The following is a 24,659-nucleotide window of genomic DNA, read 5'->3' on the forward strand; positions in this document are numbered from 1 at the left end:
TAAGTAAAACAGTATCTTTGAAATAATGTTAAAAACATGTTACTGATCGTTTTTCTACCTTTTTAAGGAGAAGTTTTATTTTAGTACTTGGGAAAATTATACAAACCACAACATCAAAAGACCTCTTCACTTTGTCAATAATTTCCACCGCGCTCTTGTACAGGTACTGACATGACACCACGTCTGTGCCATTATTTGTAACAAACGTTGTAAACCTTTTCATTCGTAAATAAGCAGAGTAGAAGACAAAAGTATAAACTATCAACGTCACATCCTCACCCAGTAACGTTAAGTTGTATAGAATAGTAACTTCAATGGGGTAATGACAATACTCTACGAAAATCGAGCAAAACCCAAAATAAACGGCAATCCTGTAAGCTAACGAAAGAAGAAACCAAATTATTATTTTCCGTTCGCATTTGTACGTTGAACTGTCCACCTGAATCTCCGCGTCGAAAGAATGCAAATCGTTTTCGTAATCATAGTACGTGTTTTTAGACAATATTAGAGTCAAAGTGAACATGTAAAATACGACTGGTTCTACAAAATACCACATGGAATTAGAGCCGCCATAACTTCTGTCAAAAGCGACGAATGCCAGAGAAATAAAAACAGCCGACGATCGGGCTAAGGTTATCAATTTTGATAGAGCTCTAGCACTCGGCGACTCGAGTTGAACAAAACCGAAGTCTAACGCAAAAATAAGGTGTAATATGACGAAGAAATATTTCTTAGTGTTACTTATAGGCTTTGTATCAGTTTTTGGTTTTACTAGAAAATGTATGACCGGTGTAGCGGGGTTCGCCATCGCTGTTAACGTTCGAAGTCAATAACGGTAGAGAAATAATTGTAAAGGGACATACCAATAGAAATAATCTTCGAATTTTAAATCGACTTTCATTAATTTGATTACATTGCTACATCGATTAATTTGCTTTTATTTCGATAGATATCGGGCATCAAATTAGTCTAAATGAATTTTGTTCTGTTTTCATGGCGTATCCATACTATATTAGGGGGTATTCACACTGCTATTTATGTGTACATCTACACTAATATTATAAAGAGGAATTTGTTTGGTTGTAATGAATAGGCTCAAAAACTACTGCACCGTTTTTAAAAATTCTTTCACCATTCGAAAGCTAAATACATTATCCACGAGTAACATAGGCTAAATTTTATTTTGGAAAAAAATTGGGTTCCGTAAAATATGTAAATAATGTATTCCACGCGCGCGAAGCCGCGGGCGGAAAGCTAGTTTTGTATGAAATGAGACAAAAATTATGTGTGCTTAAAATTATAGCGTTTTGATCGTTTGCTGAATGAAAGAATTGGATAAGATTTTAGTTTTATTGTAAAGTCATAGTCTAATTTACAAGTAGGGTTCGGGGAATTCGAATGTGACTTCGCGCCCCGTCAGCTTCTTGTATACCGACTGGAAGGTGTCCACCTGTAACAATAAATACATTTTGTCAATAATTTGTATCACAGACGTTTATAAAAACACCACAGAAGTATACAAGATGAGGAAGTATGACCTGCTTTAACCAGACTATTAGGCCTCAGCCTCGAATTTAGCGGGCAGCGGCGCGGGAGCGGGGCGGGCAACGCAGACCCGTTCTCGAAACAAGCGGGCAGCTCGCGCGGCGCTTTAGCGGCGAAGTGTTGTGTTCGGGGTTGTGTTGTCGAGATATTTGTTTTTATTCGCAAACGAAATGTCTGAACAATGGCGACAATTTTATTTCGATTCAAATTTATTCCTAACGCTCGATTTATTGTGGGCAAAAAAAAGGAGTGCGCTGCCCGCTCGTTGCCCGCTCCCGCGCCGCTGCTCGCTTGTTGCCCGCTCCCGCGCCGCTGTTCTTGAGAACCGGTCTATTTGATTTTACGCATAAGATCCTACCGCTCCCGCGCCGCTTCCGCCGCCCGCTAAATTCGAGGCTGAGGCCTTTAGGCAGAAGGAGAAATATTTCCCAACATTTTATACTTTATTCCATTGCCTTTTGTCAGCGCACACAGAGGCGGGAAGGGCGAGAAAGCGATTCGATAGCGATCCAGCGCGAAAGCGATTCGTTTGCCTCCTGTCACATAAAAAACAAACGGTGGCGGATCGGATCATGTCACACAGCGCTATCGGATCGCGACCGCTTTCCCGCGCTTCCCCCTTCTGTGTGCGCTGACCTTTATCGGCAATTTGTATAAAGCCTGGTCCAATGACCCCAAGCTGCCCATCCTTGTCGCTCGCACGTAATTATGTTGCTATCGCACTCGCACACTCACTGCGGGCGCGCGTCGCACAGTCGCGACAGCAATATAATTACGCGCGAGCGATAAGGATGGGTAGCTTGGGGTCATTGGACGGGATTCTACGTGCTCACGGACCAGGCTTTAGCAAATACAACTGAATAACATTGGGACCAAACTGTCTATGTAATGTATCTAGTAAAAATTACATCTCTTTGATTGCAATTTGCAAAAGCCAAAAAATTCATGCATGGTGAGAGTTTCATTCCACTTAACACCAGGTGCGATTGTGGTCATAATACCTGCCTTGTTATGCATAAAATAAATAAATGAAATTTAATTAGAGAAAGGAACTAACGCCCGTATTCACAAACGATGCTTGCTTAAGTGAAGCAGCAAATCGAACGCACAGCGTTGAATAGAGCTTTGTGACTGGTTCGTGTGTCACCCTACTGTGCGACCTCATAGTAATGTTTGTGAATACGGGCGTAAGTATAAAAACTGAATGGGTTGTACACAATCCTCCAGTCACAGTAGGTTAATATGGTAGTTTTATTGCGAGCTTTTCTGTGCTCATAAAATTGCTTCAGGACAGTTCAATATGTGCTTCGGCGCACCGTTACAAAAACAGTGAACCAGCAATCAATAAAATGCATAATTATGTATTTGTCTATAATAAAAAATAATGTATTTGTCACAATAAAAGAAACCCCCAAATCTCAAAACCAATTAATTCAACATTAATACGTACTTTGTGTTCAATTGTGGTCTGTTGGTTCTTGTCTAGATGCACTTTGATGAGCTGCGAGCCGTCCAGCTTGATCCGGATGCGCTTGCCTACGATCTCCGCGGGGAACACCAGGTCCTCCAGGATAGCGTCGTACACTGACGTCAGTGTCCTGGAAAAAAAACAACATATTTAGAAAGAAGAAAGAAGGACAAATTAAATATACTGAGACAAAAAGTTATAAATGCTCTCAAGTTTCTGTAAATTCAAGTAGTTTTCAATTTATTTTCACAAAAGAACAACATACAGCAGGGAGACAACTTCCCGCCCTGGTGGGATTGCCAGGTGGGATAGGTGAAGTAGGGGCAACAGGCAAGCTTTGAAGAAGGCCTTTATTAAAACATTTAAAGCTAAGAGACAATATGTGAAACAATTGAAATTAAATTAGGTTATGCACTCTCATAAAGCTTTTCGACTACTAAGGCTGGGTTTCACCATGCCACTTTAACAAATTAGTCAAACTCCATACAAAAAGCACTAGATATTGTTATAGTTTACAGTTAAAGTTAGGTGGTGCAACTCAGCCTAAGTAAGCTTATTTATTATAGATTTCATTTCAAACAAGCAAGCAGCATCCAAAATGTATGAAAATCATGTGCCAAGGGTTGATGCTTCAAAATAAGGTATGGCCGTGAATTGGCAAAGAAATGATTGAGGAATTATACAAATGGATGCATATCTTTTCCGCAGCAAAATGTGAGACAATCAATCAGAAGCAGACAATTTGGGACCAGACTTCTTTTTGGCCAGATCTGGGATATAATCAGTCTATAAAGTTACTGCACTAAAACATGGACTTTTTAATCCACAACGATGAAGCTCTTGGCCTGTATCTCACAGGCTTTTTATGTACAAAAATATTACACCAATTCCTACCTAAAGTAATACAGTTTTTTCAGCAAAATGGGATGTCTTCATAAACAAAAACCCAAATAATATGTACCTGGATCGGGGCCTCTTCTGTTTGTTAGCAACGCGCGTCTTGTGGCTCGGCTTGGGCAGGATCTTGCGGTCACCAATGAACACTACGTGCTTGCCGCTGAACTTCTTCTCCAGCTCACGGACCAGCCGGATCTGGATCTTTTGGAAGGCCTTCAGTTTGGGCATGGGCACGTAGATGATGATTGACTGGAAAATAAATTATGAATCTTTATATCGTTTCAACAAATAGTTATTCAAAAAGAGGAACTTGCCTATGGTACTTTTACTACACTAATTATTTTGCTATGTTACTGTTACTTAAAAGGAAAAAAAGCTAATATTAATCTCCATTTATTTCTTCATGGTATGGGCACGTAGAATATAATTTATGAATCTTCACATTATTGCAGTCTCCCCACATCCTCATCAACCTAGTCCCCCAAATTCCTGTTAGGCCTACTGCGCATTGGGCCGGAAAAATTATTGCTTACAATAACATCTTTCAATAAAGCCTAAATTATTTGCCCGGTAATTTGAAAGTCTACTCTATGATAAGTGTAGCTTTCACTCCAAGATCTATGGTGCGTTATTGTTTCACATTCAAATCTTTTGCCTTGATTGTAAAAAAAATACATTACTAATTCATAAGGTACATTGTCAGAGTGGAGTTATTAGAGCAACCACTATTTGTTAGGAATGACCATTGTTTGTTTGGAGACAATAATTATTTTAATGATAACAAAGAAATAGGTTAACCAACAAGAGAGTTGGGCTAGCGACACTGGACCACATCTATGATCCATTGAAAAATAATATCAAATAACTTCAATATTTACAAAAATCTTAATCCTATGCAAGTAGGGAATGCATTTTTGGACATGATATTTAGTAAATATTATTGTACCCTCAATCAAAGATAAGTTGATAAATACACAGCTGATTTAGAAAGTAATAATGCTCCCATAGGCACTGTTACAGCTTTGTTAGAACTTCATTTTCAGGTGTTGTTTTTAGGAGGAAAAAATACCATGCATTGATATGTTACTTATTTGGAAAGAGAAAGAAATGACGCTAAGGTATATAAATATATTCTAGTGATATTAAAAGTACTAACCTTCTTGTTGTGTAGTTCAATTTCCTTGGCCTTAGTAATGTACAACTCCCTAAGCTGAGCCTTCAGGTCGGAGTTGGTCTCCAACTCCACCAGGGCCTGCGAGATCGAGGTCTCGAAGGAATCCGCCTCAGCGGCGCCAGCTTTTATGATCTTCGTACTCATCTGGAATGGAACACAGGAAAATCACACTCCACGATCAAACTTTTAGAGGTTATGTCCCTCCTTCACTTTTTCAATAAACTCCACAAAAACTACACTTGGACGGACGTGTCCTTTCACACTATTTAGTTGGGCAATGGAAATTTGAGAGAACTCATGGTATTTTTCAACAAACGATCACTTTCGGTAACCAAAACAACGTTGGAGGAGATCCAACCAAGTTTGTCACCAGAAAATATCCTGGAAATCATTACCGTTATTCACAAATTATGAACATAAATGTATTTGGAGACAAATAGGGAGCACAGAAACTGCAATATTTATTTGATAAAACCACGTAAAATGTAAAAATTATTGAAAAATCTTCAGTGACGGCTACCTTGAATACTTAGAACGGGAGAGAAAGAGACAGATTATCAGTGTGCACAGCGTTGAAAAAAAATACCACCCTGCTGAGGGGTAATTAGTTTGACACTTTTGTAACTTGTAAGCGCTCAAAAATTATGAAAATGTGTCGTCGACTCGTCGTTAAGTGTTCTTCGGATTTTTAAATACATAATACAATTTGGTATTGAAAAAAAATGTTAAATAAATAGCAAAATCATCTAACATAATTACAAGCATACTAATATAATTAACCAAAACATAAGGCAATATCATTTTCCTAATTTTAGAGAAGATAGATAGATATTATCATAGAGACTTTAATTAAATGAAAGGTGGCCCAAGAAAATCAATGACTCTGGAATTAATCATTCAATATGAGTGTAAAGACATCGAGTTAATAAAATTACCGTTTACAGGGAGGATTTTTTGATATGGCAATTTATAGTCGTTCGGAAATCAAGAAAAAATACTATCTTAACATAGAAATGAAAGTATTTCGTGGTCATGTAAAATTGCATAAAAAATTGAGAAAACATTTATTTTTAGTGTTTCTTTGCGATTTTTTCTTTGAATAGACCGGAATCAACCAACTACAACTTGGTATTGCCCACAAATATGGATTAGAGGTATTGCCATATTTAAAAACACGTCAAATTAATGTCACTTTTAGGTACGTTCAAATATAATTATACTTGATTCATCAAAGTTTTTTTATTTTAGTTGTTTTCTTTAAAAAATATATAATTATTAAGATGATTTTAATCATATTATTTTAAAATACATTCTTAATACATACGAAATCATATTGCAGGACCTAACAAAAAATTAAAAAAAACGAAGAACCATTTTTATTATTTCAAATTATTTAGATTGTGATCTGGTTTTAAAACGTTTGTGTATAATTTTTTGCAGCCGCAAATAATTTTAAAATTTCAATTTTGACCAATTTATTGTAATAAATATCTCTTTTCAGAATGTGATATGAATAATATTTCATCAAACAGTTGATAAGCTATAGGTTTTCTTTTGAAGTGATCAATAAAATAGTATAGAATTTATAGAAAAGCATTTTCTTGCTGTGTAAACAAACCTTGAACGAAATTTACTATTCTGCTAGAATTAGTACGTGACTGGTGTACGTCATCGTTTTAAATTAAACAATGAAACCAATTGAGAACGGGTAAGTACTTATCATTTTCTGAATACATTATTTTCAACCACAGAAAGGTATGTACTTTCAACAGTAACCAGTTTGATCATGTATTTCCTCGTTTTAATTTTACCTTATGTGTGCGCTCTTATATTTAATTCTATTAAAAGACATCTAGTGCACTGTAACACCCTCCTTACATTATCTGCTACACATGTTTTTTTATAATTTTATCAAAAACTAATTTATTTTGAAGAGGACAATACATGTTCAAACATTTTCACTTACTAAGACTGGGTTGCACCATCTTACTTTAACATTAACAAACGTAAAAAATCTGTCAAACTCCATAAAAATACACAGGTTATCGTTAAAGTTATGACTGAAGTTAGGTGGTGCAACTCAGCCTAAGACCTGTCCCAAATTTTAAACATAATCAAGAGCCAAGAAAAAAAAATCAAGGATAAGTGCCTAATATCTAGTGCCTGTAGTACTAGTATAATAGTACTGGAATTTCATTTTAGTAGATTTGATTTTTACACTATATTATGTCCAATCTAGAATCATTGTCAGCATTATTTAAAAATATGCAAACTTTGTTGTTCTGATACTAAACATTACACACTAAACTCAAAAATCTCCTTCATTGTTAGGTATACAAATAGATCATGATATTCATGAGATTTCATACATTGCCTGGACACCCCAGGCATTCTATACATTACCTAGGTATTGTATAAAATACCTAAATGAAACACATTTCCAGGACATATGCATAATTATATTAACATAGGCTAGTGTCAGCTTGATACACATTTACCTAACACCCTGTATTGTGTATATTGTAAATAAACCAAATTATAAAAAACTTAAAATTTTTAATTTTAATCTGGGTAATTGCAATAATAATAATAAGAAATAGAACTGAATTTAATGCCAAAGAGCACTCTCCACCAGTCTACCAAGAATCAGGCAGAGAGGTCAAGGTGGTGATAATATTTTTATACTTCTAAAACATTTTTTCAAACACTAGGTTCACCGTAAACTGTAAAAATTCAAAATAAGTTAAAGTTAGTGGAATACCTAAAAGATAATAAAAAGAGAACTAATTTAATTAATGAAACACTTAATTACTACCAAATAATTTAAATTAATGGCTCTGAAAATAAATGTGTGCCTGAAAATTAGATTAACTTTGTTGAATGTTACAAAATAAGTAACTTCTTTTCTCATCAATATTGTTTAAAAATATCATAATATGAAAAAAAAAAAACAAATTAATGTAATAAAAAAATTTGGTATATCCCAGGGGCCAGTACTGGGACCAGTATTATTTATCAATAAACATAAATAATTAAATTGTTAACTTCTTTAACCGTTAACTAAACAGTCTACGTGCTACAGTAATGAAACTGAATAAACCATTAAATCATCAATCATTCTATTTCTCAATGTACGTTATCATAACGTACATGAAAAGGCTACAACGCTCAACAACTCTGATACAAGCACTGATAAGCTAATCTGTGTGTAATAGAAGTCAAGTGAACGATACGATAAAACTCCTCAGTGACCTCTCTGACGTTGTGCGAAGTCCACGCCTACGCTATACTTGCCGCGGTAAAAAAAAGTTAGTATTTTTTTTCTTCTGTGAGTTTGAACTGGCCGGAATTTTGTGTTCTATTTTTTGAAAATTGAACTTTGTGATTTGCGGCCATTGTTGAATTTAGTAGAAATAGAGAATCGGAAGTGTATGTATGGACGATTTTAATAAGTTTCAATTGATGATGTGGATGTTTTATCGAATTAAACGGGAAGCGACGCAATTTTACTAACAGTTCCATTATAGGAACAGTTTGATTTTAAGGTCTACTGTAAAGTTTTGTATGTATTAAATTACCTACACCTATGTACGTACTTCTTAGCTGTAAATGGATTTAAAATAATATAACTTTATCCATTATTTTTCCTTATCGGTTTGGGATAATAAAGTTACGCGGTATTTTAAATTCTTAACAATATTGAGTAATCCGTTATTTATGATAGCTAGCTAAATAGTCGACATTATCTCTAACACAATCGCACAAGTAGGATATGTATCAATTTACGGCTAATTATGCGAGTTCCTAACGTTGTTTAAAACTACAATTATTTTTATTAAAACAAGGAAAAATTCATGTAGCCTTTACAGAATTTTTAGTCTAAAATATTTTACACACCTAATTAAAGAAAGATAAGCGTTTGACACTAAAATCAAGTGGTAAATTCCTTGAAGACATTTTTAAGTGGCGCGCAATCCTCAGAGCATATACTTACAGATATTTTCCTAAGACAAGTTCACAAGTCATGGGATTTTAGTCCCTACTGCAGGAGCAGATCCTTCTAATTTACTAGAGACCAATCGAGGATATGATTAACCCTTCCCATGTAGGTCAGACGGGTAGGTACAGGAGGCTTGGTGTTTCCACATTTGTTTCTAGCCGTCTTTTCCGCCTGCATGCGAGCGGCGCACCTGTCTTTGTGGAAATCCTTGGGAGAGGCCTTTATCCAGCGGTGGACGTCTTTCGGCTGAAATCTCTTCTTCCGGATCCACACTGTAAGATATGAGCCTAGATTAATCAAGCTGTTTATCTTCCCTCTGGGACTCCCCTTCGGATCTGTCTGTCGCTGTCTTTCATTTCTATGATTGAGATGCATACTTAAATCAGGCAAAATGGAACCAGCGGCAAAGCTAATTTTTAGGGTTCCGTAGCCAAATGGCAAAAAAACGTAACCTTTATAGATTCGTCATGTCCGTCGGTCTGTCTGTCCGTCCGTATGTCACAGACAGCCACTTTTTTCCGAAACTATAAGAGCTAAGTACTTATACTGTTGAAACTTGTTCTAATTTGGTATTGTATCTCAGATTTCATTTTGGCTGTCTTATGTGGTTTATAATAGCATCTGTCTTTGTAAGATCATAATTTTCCTACGAGTGTGAATATCTACAGAAACTTCAAAATTACATACCATACAACCGTAAAAACATTATTATGCACAGTTTATTGCAAACGTGAAATAGTTATTTACTATGTTTTATACTGCATTGTATGTAGAGTTCTCCGTTCCTGTCATGCTAATTTCATCCTTATTACTAACGTTTTGTTGAACAAAAGTGCGATTATCGTGCGTGACTTCTCTAGAAATACCACCTTAGGTAGGTACTATGCATTTACACAATACTTAGCAATTACACACTCAATGACAAGTTTTATCATCGTAAGCAAATATTCTGTAAGGAATCGTCATTTTAATGGATTAATAACCAATCTTCAAATGTTAATCCTTTGATTAATTTCTTTATCTAATTAGTTTAAGTACTTAGGTATGTGTCAAGATACGATACGACACTTAAACTAGTATGCAATCAGTGTAGCTATGAATTTCTCTATGTTATCTGTACGTATGGATATCTCGTTATCATTACGTTATAGTTTTTGGCTCATTTTCTAAAATTCCATAGGGATTATCAACGTCCCTTTGAACTTCCTGCACGGAGTTTAATTTAAAGTCATGGGGTATGAATTTGTCATCATCGCCATTATTGTCATGTCTGCCTATGGCATTCCAATGTCGAATTTCAGCTTTCTCAACTTTTTCATGATCTTCTTTTGCATCTAGATACTTACTGCTTGCTATCTTTTTGAGCTCGTTAGTCCATCAAGCTAGGGAAAGCATCCTTTGTACTATTGCGATTGGTTTTGCAAAATTTTGTCATTACGAAAGAAGAACACCTATACGCCCTGTATTTTTAATATTGACTGTTAGATAAATTCCTAGAGATGTTCTTATCAGACTATTGCAGTTATTATCAGGTTGTTTATTATTATATTAACCCTTATAATGTTTATGAGAGCCATTTCAATAACGTATGATTGTCACGAATGTTATTTAGCTTGCGTTTGTGACTGATCTGTTTACAAGGTATTCATTAAGTAGCGTATCTTCGTTGGAATAACTGCTACTACTTGGTAGGTCTTTATAATTTAAACTTATATTATCTTTTCTATTATAAGCTAATGTGATTTCTGTATAATTTCTTACTGTCTGTGGTATGCACCATAAGTTAATGGTAGGTAATAGCAGATGTCAAATCTGCCACCCGCCTGAAACTGGAAGGAAGTCAATCCTTTTACTTTCATCATCATCATCTCAGCCATAGGACGTCCACTGCTGAACATAGGCCTCTCCCAATGCTTTCCATGTTGCCCGGTTGGTAGCGGCCTGTGTCCAGCGCTTTCCTGCTACCTTTATGATGTCGTCGGTCCACCTTGTGGGTGGACGTCCCACGCTGTGTTTTCCGGTACGCGGCCTCCACTCCAGAACCTTGCTGCCCCATCGGCCGTCAGTTCTGCGGACTATGCGCCCTGCCCATTGCCACTTCAGCTTGCTAATCCGTCGGGCTATGTCAGCGACTTCAGTTCGTTCGTTTACGGATCTCCTCATTCGATCTCGTAAACTTTTACTTTGAATTTGTCTATTTGCTATGGAATTAATTACTTAGCTGGTCCAATGACAGTTAAACTTTCCTCTGAGTGATGAAGCTTGAACTTCACTGATTTAGGTTTTACTGGCGTTGAAACAGTGTATTCTAGCTTCATAGGAGTTACTGTAGTGGGAACAAGAGGAGTTAACAGTGCCGTAATAAAACTACTGAAGTTTTCCGTAGTATAGAATAGTATCGGTTACCTAACTACCTTGAAACTCAGATTTCTGGAATGAATGAAAATAATCGGTGACCAATGTGACCATCCAGGGAGAGGTTCAAAGAATACAAATTTTTCTCTTTCTTTTACAATCTGATCGTGGGCAGGTAGATTTTGTCCTTTATTTAACCTTTTTTTTTGTCGCGGAGGAATTGCTTTGCGCACCGTCACCACTGCCGGAGGACAGGGTGGTGTGTGGGACTCCCAGCACCCTGAAAAGGGCGCTGCTCCGTCCTGAAAAGGACGAGGTATACCCACTAAAACTTCCGCGGCGTTCCGTCATCACCCGAGTGGGGGTGTCGCGAGTATCCGGCCGTAGGTAGCCTTAGACTTACTTTATTTAACCGTGTTTTACTCCTCCCAGGGACACAATGACCCATTCAATCCTGGTCACGGGCGGCGCGGGCTACGTCGGCTCCCACACCGTCGCAGCACTCCTGGAGAAACAACAGGAGCACCAGAACTTCGACATAGTTGTAGTGGACAACCTGTCCAACGCGTACAGAGAACCAGGACAGAAGAAACCTGAGGCGTTGAGGATTATTGAGGAGTTGACGAAGAGGAAGATACATTTTTATGAAGTCGATATAAGAGATGCGTCAGGGCTGAGTCGGATTTTTGAATCGGTAAGGAATATTTTTGATATTTTCCACTCTGACTCTAATGCGGGTTGCGCAAACCAAGAGCTGTACGGCTAGCACGAAAAACTTTTGAGTTCGAATCGTTTGCGTATTCGAATCGCCATCAAACGATTTAGTACGAAAATTACAACTGCGCCCTTGTGAACGTGTCGTAAAGTGAACTTAGTATGAGAAATGGTTGCACGAAACTCATTTTGAGAATCAAAATTGTCACGTTATCGTTTAATTCGATCGAAGGTTAAGTATCGAGTTTTGTCGAATACGCAAACGATTCGAAGACGAAAGTTGTACATGCTAGAGGTACCTACTGAACTATAGGTCTCACGCTTATTTCGATCAGTGCCTAAGGTTTGGAAGCTGCACAGGAGGGGTGACATTGACATTATTATGACGCGAAGAGCATACCAATAAGGGGGCGTCCATTAATTACGTGAGACGTTTGGGGGNAAATATATTTCAAGATGATAATGATAAATTATTCAATTTTTTATTTTAAACCGTCTAAACAATAAAGAAATTAGAAGAAACGGTTTTTTTATATTAAATCCTAATCGAAGCATAGATAACCCATTTACATTGCAAATATTTTATGTATTTTACTCACGTGAGATTGTGGGGAGGGGGAGGGGGTCTGGAAAAATCTCACCAAGGGAGGCGGGGGGGGTTGAAAAATCGCCAAAATTGTCTTACGTAATTAATGGACGCCCCCTAATGTCTGAAGCTCTGAAGTTTCGCTGACGGTTAACGTCTCAAGAACAACCTCCCGTGCCGCTCCCATACCTCAGGTACTGACTGAGTTCGGACTTCGGGTAGTAACTAACTTAACCTCAGTCTCATTATCATGAATCCGGTCATACCTATATAGACTAAGAGCTAGTGAACGCCAGACTTACGTCATTTTATAAAAGCTGACAGTTTGTCAGCGTATGCTCCCAATATAGGATATAATGTTGGTAAATTATGGAGTTTGGGTCGTGGTGGCTTTGGGAGCTACCCTAAAAAAACTGTCTGGCAAGGAGTTGGAACTGTCAAAACTGTCTGGCTGTTGGGGAAAATACTTCTAATTATTGCCCAAATATTATACATAAAAATCAGATGTTATGGTATAACATATTGGTAGAATTACAGTCTATTGAATATGCAGAAAAAGCCACCGTAAAAGTTAGATTTACGTTACACTATAAAATCTGATTTTTATGTATAATACTTGGGCAACTACTAGAAGTATTTTCCCCAACAGCCAGACAGTTTTGACAGTTCCAACTCCTTGCCAGACAGTTTTTTTAGGGTAGCTCCTAAAGCCACCACGACCCAAACTCCATAATTTACCAACATTATATCCTATATTGGGAGCATACGCTGACAAACTTTCAGCTTTTATAAAATGACGTAGGTCTGGCGTTCACTAGCTCTTAGTCTAATATGGAAGTAGGTACCTATAAATACATATAAAAATATCACCTCTATTTTTCACTGTGTCTTGACAATAATATTTTCGTCTGGCCCAATTGCAGACTGGAAAGGTGAAAGAACCAATACCTACCTGATAAAATTAGTAAACAACTATCAAAAATATTTACTTACGTGTACCTACATGAATAATATTTACGCGTGGGCATCTTCTAGGTAACTACATTATCTTCGTCTTTTAATGACGAGAACTTGGTCAAATTGGTTCAGAAAACATTTTTGAAATTTTCGCTCAGATTACTGAATATTTGACATGTGACAAGTTTTAAAAAAATCCTGGGCAAAATAGACCTTATTTTATACCTCGTAAATTGCAAAAAAAAAGTCAAGTTTTGGTTAAGAATAGAAACAATGGACGCGCGACAACGAACACGTAAAATATTTTGCGTATACGCACGTGCGCTCAATCTATCAGTAACGATATTTTATGATCTAACTTATGTGTCATACAACCGATAACCGGGTGCAATTAAACAATTAGTTTTAACTACATACAAGTAATCTCAAAATTCCATTGAAACTCAAGCACAGTTTCAAGTATTCGGCGATGTCCTGTGAATGGTTAAGTTTCCATATTAAGACCAATTAAGTACATACTGAAATGCATTCGTCAGCATAGTTTCACACCTTAATGCAGGTTGAAGAGTTAAGCTAAATTAATCGACTTAGCTCGCATTCCATAGTTTGGAATCTGCACACAATTGGTGAAGGTCGCGGGAGGTGCCTGAAGGGACCGGTCTTTGTGGAATTCCTTGTCCAACAGTGGACGACGTCTTTCAGCTGAAACGAACACAACTAGTGAAAATTGCGTCAGTACTGCTTGGTCTGCAACCCGCATGAGTTTCGTGGGTGGTTTCTTCTCAGCACCAGCCATATGTAGTCCCGAAGTGGTGGTAGGGCGAGCTAAGGTATTTGGGACGTGTATAAAGGTCCTACAAACTAAATGTTTTGATTTGATTTGGGGGACTAACTTATTCAATCAATCCTTGACGTTTCAAAATCAAAAATACTTTTTGACTAATATTTTGGAACAACGTCAAAAACTCATCATCATCATCATCATGTCAGCCATAGGACGTCCACTGCTGAACATAGGCCTCCCCTAATGCTTTCCACATTGATCGATTGGTAGCGGCCTGCATCCAGCGCTTCCCTGCTACCTTTACGATGTCGTCGGTCCACCTTGTAGGTGGTCCACGTCAAAAACTAATAATGAAAAAAAGGTATCCCTTATGGGGCACTTTACATGTCTCCTTATCTTTTGAGCCCTACCAGCGCTTCGAGACAAACATAATATGGCATGTGCTGAGGAGAAACGCCGGAACAAACTCCGTTTCTCCTTCGAACTTCATTTTATCTTCATTCATTTTAGCACAGCATCCAATGCGTGATCCACTTCGCGGCGCTGAAAGCCGTGGGAGAGTCAGTCCAGAAACCCCTTGAGTACTATCAGGCCAACATCTCTGGGACGTGCACGTTGTTTGAGGTAAGGAAGATCATCATAATCATTCCATATTCATAGATTTTTAATCCACAACGAAGAAGCTCTTGGCCTGCTTCTCATCTGATGGAAATTGATGATCAGGCCGAAGGTGAGAGCGAGCTTCACCCAGAATCCTCAACCTCAGAGGAACTGACTATCTTAGCTTTAACTGCCGGAACACAACAATAATTCATTATCATCTGGTCATTTAGTGTTATGTAGGTAATCTTAGGGAAGTGGAAGGCCTACACTCGTACTCCCCACGCTGGCCAGACGGGTTTTTTTTTTTTTTTATTTGTGTTGAGCGGCTATTCTAGTTCAATAAAGTCCTAGTATCACTGCGACCGTTATCGATCTATTGTGATTAGGGTTTCTGATTTCTCGACCTAATTTTTTTCTCGAGTTTCGGGAATTCTCGAGGCCAAAGTCTCGAGTTTTCTCGGGTCTCGAGTTGTTTAATGAAAACTGTTGAAATCGGTTGAAATTTAATAAAAACGCAGGTTTTTTAATCTAATATAGCTACTTTTATTGCACATCAATCAATATTAGAATTTAGTACCACTTATTTTGGTAAGGAAAGAAACAAAAAATAAAATCTTCTTTCATAATGAATATTAACTAATAATCGTAACAAAAGTTATAAAGTCGCGTGTACTTTATGGATAAATAACAATAAAAATCTGGAGATACAATGGAATCACTTGTTTTCCAAAGAACACAAGTCCAAATAGTAAAATAACGATAAATATTTTTTTTATAAACAAAAAAAAACTTTTTATTAAATTAAATTTCATAAAGATAACGACTTGAATAATCTTTACGAACTGTACTCGTGCCTCCGTACCTAACCTAACAAAAAGTTAACAAATTTTTCAGCCTTTAAATCAGTCAGAGTTAAACATAAATAATAAATATAGCATACTCGTTGGTGAACATATTACATGGTTTCGATTGAGATCATTACAGATTTGCAATCAAATCAGTTAAAAAAGGAAAGACTAGGCCAGTCTAAAAGCAACGTTATCCTTTTAAATAAATAAAAACTTAATTTTGTCTAAGAAAATAGACTTTCAAGAATATTAAAGCTTCAAAATCGAAACTCGAGAATTCTCGAGCTCCGGTAATTTTTTTCTCGTCTCGAATGAAGCCAAATTTCTCGAGTTTTCTCGAGTTCGAGAAAGCTCGAGCAGAAACCCTAATTGTGATCGCCGCTGTTTTCCTTACAGTTCGCCTCCGAGTCCTGCATCCATTAGGAAGTGCAGTATCTTTTGGGGGGCGATATGTTTTACATCTTGTGGGCTTAGGATGTGTTTGCCCAGGTGTAAGCTCCGCTTGCGCATCAGAGGTCCGCAGTCCGTGAGCATGTGTAGTGGCGTTTCATCTGCCTCTTGGCACATCCTGCACGTTCTTGTTTCGGACAGTCCCATAGTGGACAAGTGCTTGTTTAAGCTGCAGTGTCCAGTGAGGGCTCGAACTAAGATGCGCATCTTGGTCCTACTCAGTCCTATGATCTGCTTAGAGCTTTTTTGATCATAGGCTTTTATGAGAGCTTTGGAATGAGTTAATCCTGGCGTGTCTGACCATGCCATAAAGGATTTGTTTAAATAGATGTTCTCCAGGGTCATTNGACCATTTATGTTTCTTTCATGATGCCCTGGCCTTCATTGGTTGGATTTTTGGCAGTCAAGCAGTAGATACTCACATAGAATCCTGAACTATAGAACAAAGCTACAATACCGAACGGTGAAGATGTCAGACTGGCCGACTCGGGATCCAAGGAACACTTGTTTGAACCCCGCCGCCGCTATTGTGGGGTCTACTGGGGCAACAACTGTTAGATTCGTTAATTATACAGTGTGAGTCACGATAAAGTGTACATATGAAATTAGGTGAAACTAGACCTATTTTTATCGACAAAAAAGAGGTCAAATTTTTTTGGAGATTTTTATTTAATTTTTTTATATTAATTTTTTTTCTTAAAATTACTTATTGTAAAGAAAACGTAATAACTTTTAAACTAAGAGGTATATCCTGATAAAATAAAAACAGTGATAATGCTAAATAACAGAAGATACTAAAAAAATACTAAGAAAATGCCAAAAAATAATAAAAAATGATACTTTTTGAAAAAAATCTGCTTATAAATTCGTGTTTTTTTGGTTTTCTCCAAAAAATGCCCCTATAACAGGTGGTTTTTATTGCTTTGTATTATTCTCTATCGTATTACCTTTGTAAAACCAAAAATCGCATGTCTCTATCCCTATCACAACATTAAAATAATGAATGAAGAATAATGCAAAGTAATAAAAACCACCTGTTATAGGGGCTTTTTTTGGAGAAATTTATCAAATAACCAAAAATACACGAATTTAAAAGCAGATTTTTTTCAAAAAGTATTATTTTTTATTATTTGTTGGCATTTTCTGAGTATTTTATGTATTTTTTTAGTATCGTCTGTTATTTAGCATTATTACTGTTTTTACAGGATATGCCTCTTAGTTTAAGAGTTATTACGTTTTCTTTACAATAGGTAAGTAATTGGAAGAAAAAAAAAAATACTTAAATTTTTTTTAAAAATCTCAAAAAAATTTTGACCTGTTTTTTGTCGATAAAAATAGATCTAGTTTCACCTAATTTCATATGTGCACTTTATCGTAACTCACACTNGGCCAGACGGGTTGGGGAGGTTATTCGAAATGAATAAATAAAATATCCTTTGACATTTTACACTGCGACCTCTAGTTCTTATAATGCGAGCTTTGGTTGAGTTCGTACATTTGCACATTGAGGCGCCAGTATTGAGATTTATTTTATTTATTAGGACAACCAACAAGACAAACACGCATACATGAATGAAATTACTATAACTAAAAGTGCTTAAAACTAATGAGATGATTTACTATTTTATTTATCAGAGGATAACATTAGCTCTTTGTAAATCCAACCATCATGTTCTTCCACATTTCTCTCCTCGCACTTATTCCAAACTTTATTTATGCAATTCCTTCTTCCACAGCTTTTTGGCTTTCCCGCTTCTATCTAAAATGTATTATTACCTACTTACTTTCATATTTATTTCCTCCAGGTGATGCGCAAGCACGGCGTGTATAAGCTAGTCTACAGTTCGTCTTGCACAGTGTACGGCGAGCCGGAATACCTGCCGTTGAACGAAGGCCATCCGACTGGCAAGGGACTGACCAGTCCTTACGGCAAGTCCAAGTACTTCTGCGAGGAGATCATGAAGGATATTTGTAGGAGTGACCCGGTAAGTGCTTTTGTGTGTTAAAGGATTTGTCACAGTACCTATATGCGGTCTGCGGTCAAGTCAAAGAAGCCACGATAGCCGAACGCTGAAGAGGTCGGACTGGCCAACTCGTGATCCGGATCTGGAGAACGCGTGTTCGAATCCCGTGTGGTGAGTACTGTTGAGCCCATGCACTGAGCATATTTTTAGCTTAGTACGAGGGACTAACTTATTCTTAAAAAAAATCAATGCTGTCCGCATAGTGATTAGGTACTTTGACCTGACCTCAGACCGCATTTTTTTTTGTGATGCAGACTGTTGTTTTTCAAGTGTTCTAATAAGTAGACGGAAATTTTGCTTAAGTGGCCGTCAGAAAGTGTGATCCAACTTAGATTTTGTCATATTACCATCATTATGTGTGATAGAATAGAGGTCAAAGGCAAGTTGCCTCCTAAAATTCCCAATCTGAGCAATATTGCCGGCAATTTTTCCACATTCAATGTTGCCATCTTAGTACAGTTGACTGTCTTAATTGGTTATTTGTATTTTTTCTAGAAATGGATGATCATATCCCTCCGGTACTTCAACCCGGTGGGAGCACACAATAGCGGCCGTATAGGTGAAGATCCAGCGGGTATACCAAACAACCTCATGCCTTTCATATCACAGGTTAGTTTGCCCTACATTTTTTCAAGGATAAAATTAAGGATTTAAATTTTGGATTCCAGACTATGTATCATGGGATACACAAGTGTTTCTTCTACCGTGCTACTGCAATGGGAACTGTTTCTTCAATTCATTGATTTATCATCAGCCCATCAGGTCTTACTCGACACTCTACTGTAGAAGTACAATCCTCTATAATTTCTAGTACTGCCTAGACAGTTTGGGGAAGCCTCTTAAGGCTACTAAGGAAAAAATATGCTGACACCAACCCTCCCAAACTCCTTTCCCTTTTCCTATCTTGCCTTTAGTAAAAGAGACAGTCATGCTTCTCCAGTGGAGACTAATGCCCGTTTTCACCATCAATCCCTAATTTTTAAGTGATCCCTATGTGTTACTATAGGGGTTGACAGGAATTTTGTTTTCATACACTTAAAATTCCGGGAGGCTAGAAGTCGTCGAGCCTGCGAGCGAGACGATTCGTAATGACTCTCGAAAACAGCTTGTAGACATGGCTCAGAAGTGAGATGGGTCTATAATTCTTCAACAAGGTTTTGTCACCTTTTTTGAAGAAGAGTATCACCACACTTCTGTGCCATGTCGTAGGCGTTTTTCCTTCGAGGATGACGGAATTGAACAGCTTCTGAAGAGCCTTCAGTATCGGCGTTCCACCTGCCTTCAAAAGCTCAGCCGTGATTCCATCATCACCCGGTGCCTTGTTGTTCTTCAACTGTTTGAGAGCCATTCTAATCTCGTACAAACTGACGTCCGGGATATCTTCGGATTATGGATCTGAAACGTGGTCGCTTACTATGGGCCTCATTAGAAGGCTTTGATGGTGAAAACGGGCCAGAATGATCTGATGATGATAATATTCTTATCTGTCACAAGGTGGCCGTAGGGCGTCTAAACGAGCTGCAAGTATTCGGAGCTGACTACAAGACGGCGGACGGCACCGGCGTGCGTGACTACATACATGTCGAGGACTTAGCCGAGGGCCACGTGAAGGCTGTCAAACTGTTCAGCCAGCCCGGGTTCAGCGGGTTCCATGCTGTCAATTTGGGTAAGTATTAGACTGTAAATAAGATAGTAAGATACGGGTCTTAACGCGACGTTTATTAATGAGTCACATTATGTGACTGTCTGTAAAATAAGATAGAGTAAGACACGGGTCTTAACGCGACGTTTATTATTAATGAGTCACATTATGTACTCACGGCTTGACGTTTCGGCTGCGATGCTGCAGCCGTGGTCACAAGCAGACTGGCGGTTTGCGGCGTCGTCCGTTCGGGCGGGCTTGAAGATTTTCAACTACCCTAATATTGTCATTTGTTACACTACTGCAGCATCGCAGCCGAATCGTCAAGCCGTAAGTACATAATGTAACTCATTAATAAACGTCGCTCATTAATAATCTTAATTGAAATGGAACGCGAAAGTTTAAAATCTTATATGTCTGTAAAATAGATGGATAAATTAATAGTGACTCTAAAATAGTTCCGGTTTTTTCCTTCCGAGGCATAGAATCTTTACTAGACTAATAGAAGGAAGTTTTAGGTGGTAAGGTCACCCGTGATCAAAATGTACCTAAATAAAATAATCTTGTGTTGGCTGTGAGATGAATAGAAAAATATCGTTACGTATGTTTTCCAATTTTTTTTGATATTTTTTGATGTTTGAAGTCATCATCATCATCATCATTTCAGCCATAGGACGTCCACTGCTGAACATAGGCCTCACCCAATGACGTCAGTTTGAAGTCAGTCTGAACGTAAAAATAATTGTGGCATGCAACTTTAAATTAGAACGTTTTAGAAATAGGGTAAACCGTATAGCTATTGCCCACTTAAAGATTTCAAACACATTGAGATGAAAAATTAAAGAAAGTGTTTTAATTATCGACCATTTATGACTTTTTTCTTATAACTCAATAAACTGTTAAACAGAATATTAACAGTTTTTAGTTAAAACTTACGTAACTTAGAAAATATTGAAATAAATTTAAAATCCTCCAAAAAGTACAGTCATTGCCCATTACTTACACTAATTGCCCACATCAAAGCACAGTAATTGCCCAGTATTTTAAAACAAAATAATAAATTTTAAAATGATAAAATAGGCTTTAAATAAACAAAACAAAACATTAAACTTAAATTCTAGTAGTACAGTCTTCAAAATTTCAAAATAAATTGCGTTTGGCCTTATTAACATAAATATTATCAAATATTTCTTGAGCTGATGTTGATGAGTCAGAATCGGTAGAGACAGAATCATCTACTTCACAACATAGATGACGCAAAAATTTGAATTTTATATGTATTTATTTTTTTATCTTCTTTGATATCAGTTCAAGTGGTTGCTCAGAATGTTCAATTAGCTGTTGGTTATTCTTCCCTAAAGTTGTATCTATTGCCTTACAATTAACATTTTCACTAGTAGATTTAACGTAGGATTTTCATTTTTTGTATTTGAGTTTGAATTTACATCAATTTTTTCAAGCCAAACCATATTTTTCAGCAATTTATCTTGTAGATAAATTGTTGGATACATCTTGTACAGCTTAGATCGCTTTTTGCAAATTTTCTAAGCTATATTGAACTTTTGGAGTCTTTGGCATACTGAAAATGAAACATTAAAAGCCATTTCAATATATAAGCCTGTAAATTGCAAAACAAGTCTAGCAATGAGCAACTTAAACACTGCTACTGCATGGTGGCAACACTCTAATAATAATTGCACTGGGCAATAACTATATATTAACATATGGCAATAACTGAAATGATGGTGGGCAATAACTAAAAATATACAGATTTACGTGCAGTGATTACCCACCGTTAAAATGACCGTTAGAAATCAAATTTTATCAGTTATTTTCATTGGTAATGGAGAAAAGACTTATAATTTCATCATGGCTATACACCATTACTTGAATATTAAATAACTTGGAAAAAAAATTAACCTCTCAGCAAGCAATTCCTTAGTAAAATTGTTAAAGTCTTTACCTGTTTGAGTAACATTTTCACCCGTCCTGACAAAATCCGCCATAACTGTTTTTTTTTTTAAGTGTTTCCTATTGTAAATTTTAAATCTACTGTACATTGATCACGGAGCCATCTACTTAGTAAATTCAAATCTAACTAGAGTGATTCAAAGTCAGCACCTGACAATATTATTCTTAAAGCGGGCAATCACTATCAGTGGGCAATCACTCTCTGGTTTACCCTACGTCTTTCCAACTAATAATAAAATGTTTTAAAGTTGTTTGCTCTTCCGTAATAAAATAAAAACAAATTAAATCACTTACATTTTCATTTTCTCTCCAAAGGTACTGGCACTGGATACTCAGTCCTCCAAATGATATCGGCTTTCGAAGCGGCCAGCGGTCGCAAAATCCCATACCGAATCGTCAGCCGCCGCGCGGGAGACATAGCTGCGAACTATGCTGATGTCTCGCTCTCGCATAGGCTGTTAGGCTGGCGTGCGACAAGGACGCTAGAGGATATGTGCAGGGACACATGGAGGTGGCAGAGCAATAACCCCAATGGATTTAATAAGAGTTAAACAGGTAATTTGAAGGTCTATTCCACTTTGATCACCTGGGTGATCAAATCCAGTTGAACAAAGTGGACTCCAAGCGACACTTTGGTGTCCTTTGATCACCCATGGATAAGAAGTCCACTGATGACCTAGGTGATACTTTGTTCACCTGGGTGATCAAATCTAAATCAATTTGATGCAGCGACTTGCCAATAGGCAATTTATGAATAAAGGGGACGGACACTATTCACAAGTGATACTTGAATTAACTAAAAAGAAAAGGATTTTAAATGTACGAAAATCTGGCTCATTTTCGTTTCTTCTGAGTTTTATTTCACTTGAACTCAACATCATTTGGCCAGTTGACTTTACAAACAGAAGCTAAAACGTCAAACGTGAGTGTTGCCATAATTATGGAGACGGAGACAATTTTTTTGATAACTCATAAAAATATGTACCTACATTTGACTGATGGTGTCCGATTGTCTATTTACCAGGGCTTTACCTGACAAAAAAATTGACCGAAGTACACAGTTATTGTTAAAAATTAGAATCTTGAAATTATGTAAGTATATTAAACATTTTTTCAATAGAATTGTATAGTTGCTACATTTATAAGATTACTACTTAATAGTCTGTCTTTATAGACGAAAGCCTAAAAAAAGAGAAAAAGAGTTAACTTGCTTTGCAAGCTTTAGATGTACAAATGAAAAAAAATTGAACGCAATAAATAATTATATTTAGTTGCCAGTATTAGTGCATTCCGATAGCTAGGTTAGAGACACGAGATGATAGAACAATAAACAAGTAATAAACCAGAAATCGCAAATATAGGTCGCGCAGCGAAAGTTAAGGCAAACACGGTACTCACAGAGGTACCTAATATCTGAATAAAGTGCGCTTATGTACACTTCAAGTCCAAATAGACTAGCTATTAAGGCTGGGTTGCTGCAACCGCATCAACAAACGTCAAAAATCTCTCATACAAAAAGCATAGTATGGTGGTGCAACTCAGCCTAAATGTAGGCACTGAGCAAGCGAGAAAACATCGTCAGTCAGACTATACAGATACAAATCTTTGCTTGTGTCGATCGCCTCAACTTTCGTTGCGCGAACTATACGTACCTCTACTTACACGTTATTTAAATAAAATATCATGACGTGTCTCTCATCTATTTTTTTACGAAATTGTTTATTTTAGTGCCATTTGATTCTTTTATTTAGAAATATAATCGACGAATATAATTTAATCTGTAAAATTATTTAAAGAACCAACGTTTTTAATGTTTGTACGTTCCTATTTATGTTGCCATAAAAGATTTTCATTTTTTAATTGACAACACCAAATGTGTTACCAAAGGAATTTATTGCCAGTGCAAATAATATTTTAACTTATGTGTAGAATATATTTTATTTTTGTTTCTAGTTACATATTATAGCCTGACCAGGAACATAAAAACCCTGGCATAGAGGCGCTTCAATTGCATTTGATAGTGCAACACTGAGTACAGTCGTACCTGTGTTAAATTAATAGGCTAAATTTATGTATCAGGATTCAGGATTACGGGCGAATTTGATATTTTCATAAATTAACCTGGTTTAAATAAATTAAATGAAACCATCAATCGAGCTAGTAGGATTTATTTTATTATTCATCAATAATCAAATTCAGAACTTGAATATTCAACTGCAATGTCTGCTCATGAACGCTTCAAACTCGGTACTTCTTTCCCAATTCCATAAAATTCAAAACTGAGAAAGTGACAAAAAACTTTAAAATAGGTAGTTGAAACAAACTACAGCTAATTTTCATAGTAGACTGTATTATACAATAAACATGTCAATCAATTTGACAACCTTTGTCGGAAACATTATTCAATGAAAATATTGTCCGAACCCTTGGTATTTCTCTTCGACAAATACATTAACACATTGTGAACCACTTTTCTTTCACGACTATAAAAATATTTTAGCAATTTAATTCACAAAATCAATTGCACACATTTAAAATAAAGTTTGTTTACACTTTGACAGCAATAGACTGACATGCAAAGTGACATGTTAATTAAGTTTTCAGTAACTGTTGCCATTAAAAGAAATTAGTACCATTAGTT

The 24,659-nt window shown here is 36.8% G+C and overlaps 2 protein-coding genes across 4 annotated transcripts; one reads left to right on the top strand and one right to left on the bottom strand.

The window, feature by feature from the left end:
- Positions 1 to 1,336: 1,336 nt before the first annotated feature.
- Positions 1,337 to 5,704, bottom strand: RpS7 (ribosomal protein S7). 2 transcript variants are annotated; one of them, XM_028313511.1, is made up of 5 exons: positions 5,605 to 5,704; positions 5,067 to 5,228; positions 3,975 to 4,159; positions 2,996 to 3,143; positions 1,337 to 1,450 (listed from the first exon to the last, which is right to left on the bottom strand). In XM_028313511.1, exons 2-5 carry the CDS (start codon positions 5,226 to 5,228, stop codon positions 1,373 to 1,375), a joined length of 573 nt encoding a protein of 190 aa, XP_028169312.1. In that variant the 5' UTR covers positions 5,605 to 5,704; the 3' UTR covers positions 1,337 to 1,372. The 2 variants fall into 2 exon arrangements, with proteins under 2 accessions (XP_028169312.1, XP_028169313.1); XM_028313512.1 differs by having other exon boundaries at positions 5,480 to 5,617.
- An 886-nt stretch (positions 5,705 to 6,590) lies between these two features.
- Positions 6,591 to 23,263, top strand: Gale (UDP-galactose 4'-epimerase). Of its 2 annotated transcripts, none has more exons than XM_028313507.1 (7): positions 6,591 to 6,792; positions 11,872 to 12,133; positions 14,991 to 15,104; positions 18,187 to 18,366; positions 18,901 to 19,014; positions 19,900 to 20,071; positions 22,334 to 23,263. In XM_028313507.1, the coding sequence occupies exons 1-7, from the start codon at positions 6,773 to 6,775 to the stop codon at positions 22,567 to 22,569; spliced, it is 1,098 nt and encodes a 365-aa protein (XP_028169308.1). In that variant the 5' UTR covers positions 6,591 to 6,772; the 3' UTR covers positions 22,570 to 23,263. The 2 variants fall into 2 exon arrangements, with proteins under 2 accessions (XP_028169308.1, XP_028169309.1); XM_028313508.1 differs by lacking the exon at positions 6,591 to 6,792 and adding an exon at positions 8,126 to 8,392.
- Positions 23,264 to 24,659: the final 1,396 nt, after the last annotated feature.

The sequence above is a fragment of the Ostrinia furnacalis genome, unplaced genomic scaffold (assembly GCF_004193835.3).
Source record: "Ostrinia furnacalis isolate ACB-3 unplaced genomic scaffold, ASM419383v2 OfSCF4245, whole genome shotgun sequence".
Taxonomy (NCBI): domain Eukaryota; kingdom Metazoa; phylum Arthropoda; class Insecta; order Lepidoptera; family Crambidae; genus Ostrinia; species Ostrinia furnacalis.

What these genes read in the sequence shown, in the direction of transcription:
- RpS7 (XM_028313511.1), bottom strand. Translation starts at nt 5,228, where the DNA reads ATGAGTACGAAGATCATAAAAGCTGGCGCCGCTGAGGCGGATTCCTTC. An exon ending in CAGAAGAGGCCCCGATCCAG is followed by an intron (nt 3,144 to 3,974) that starts GTACATATTATT and finishes TTTTTTTTCCAG; the next exon opens with GACACTGACGTCAGTGTACG. An exon ending in AGACCACAATTGAACACAAA is followed by an intron (nt 1,451 to 2,995) that starts GTACGTATTAAT and finishes TTATTGTTACAG; the next exon opens with GTGGACACCTTCCAGTCGGT.
- Gale (XM_028313507.1), top strand. Translation starts at nt 6,773, where the DNA reads ATGAAACCAATTGAGAACGG. An exon ending in TGAGTCGGATTTTTGAATCG is followed by an intron (nt 12,134 to 14,990) that starts GTAAGGAATATT and finishes CATTCATTTTAG; the next exon opens with CACAGCATCCAATGCGTGAT. An exon ending in GGACGTGCACGTTGTTTGAG is followed by an intron (nt 15,105 to 18,186) that starts GTAAGGAAGATC and finishes TATTTCCTCCAG; the next exon opens with GTGATGCGCAAGCACGGCGT.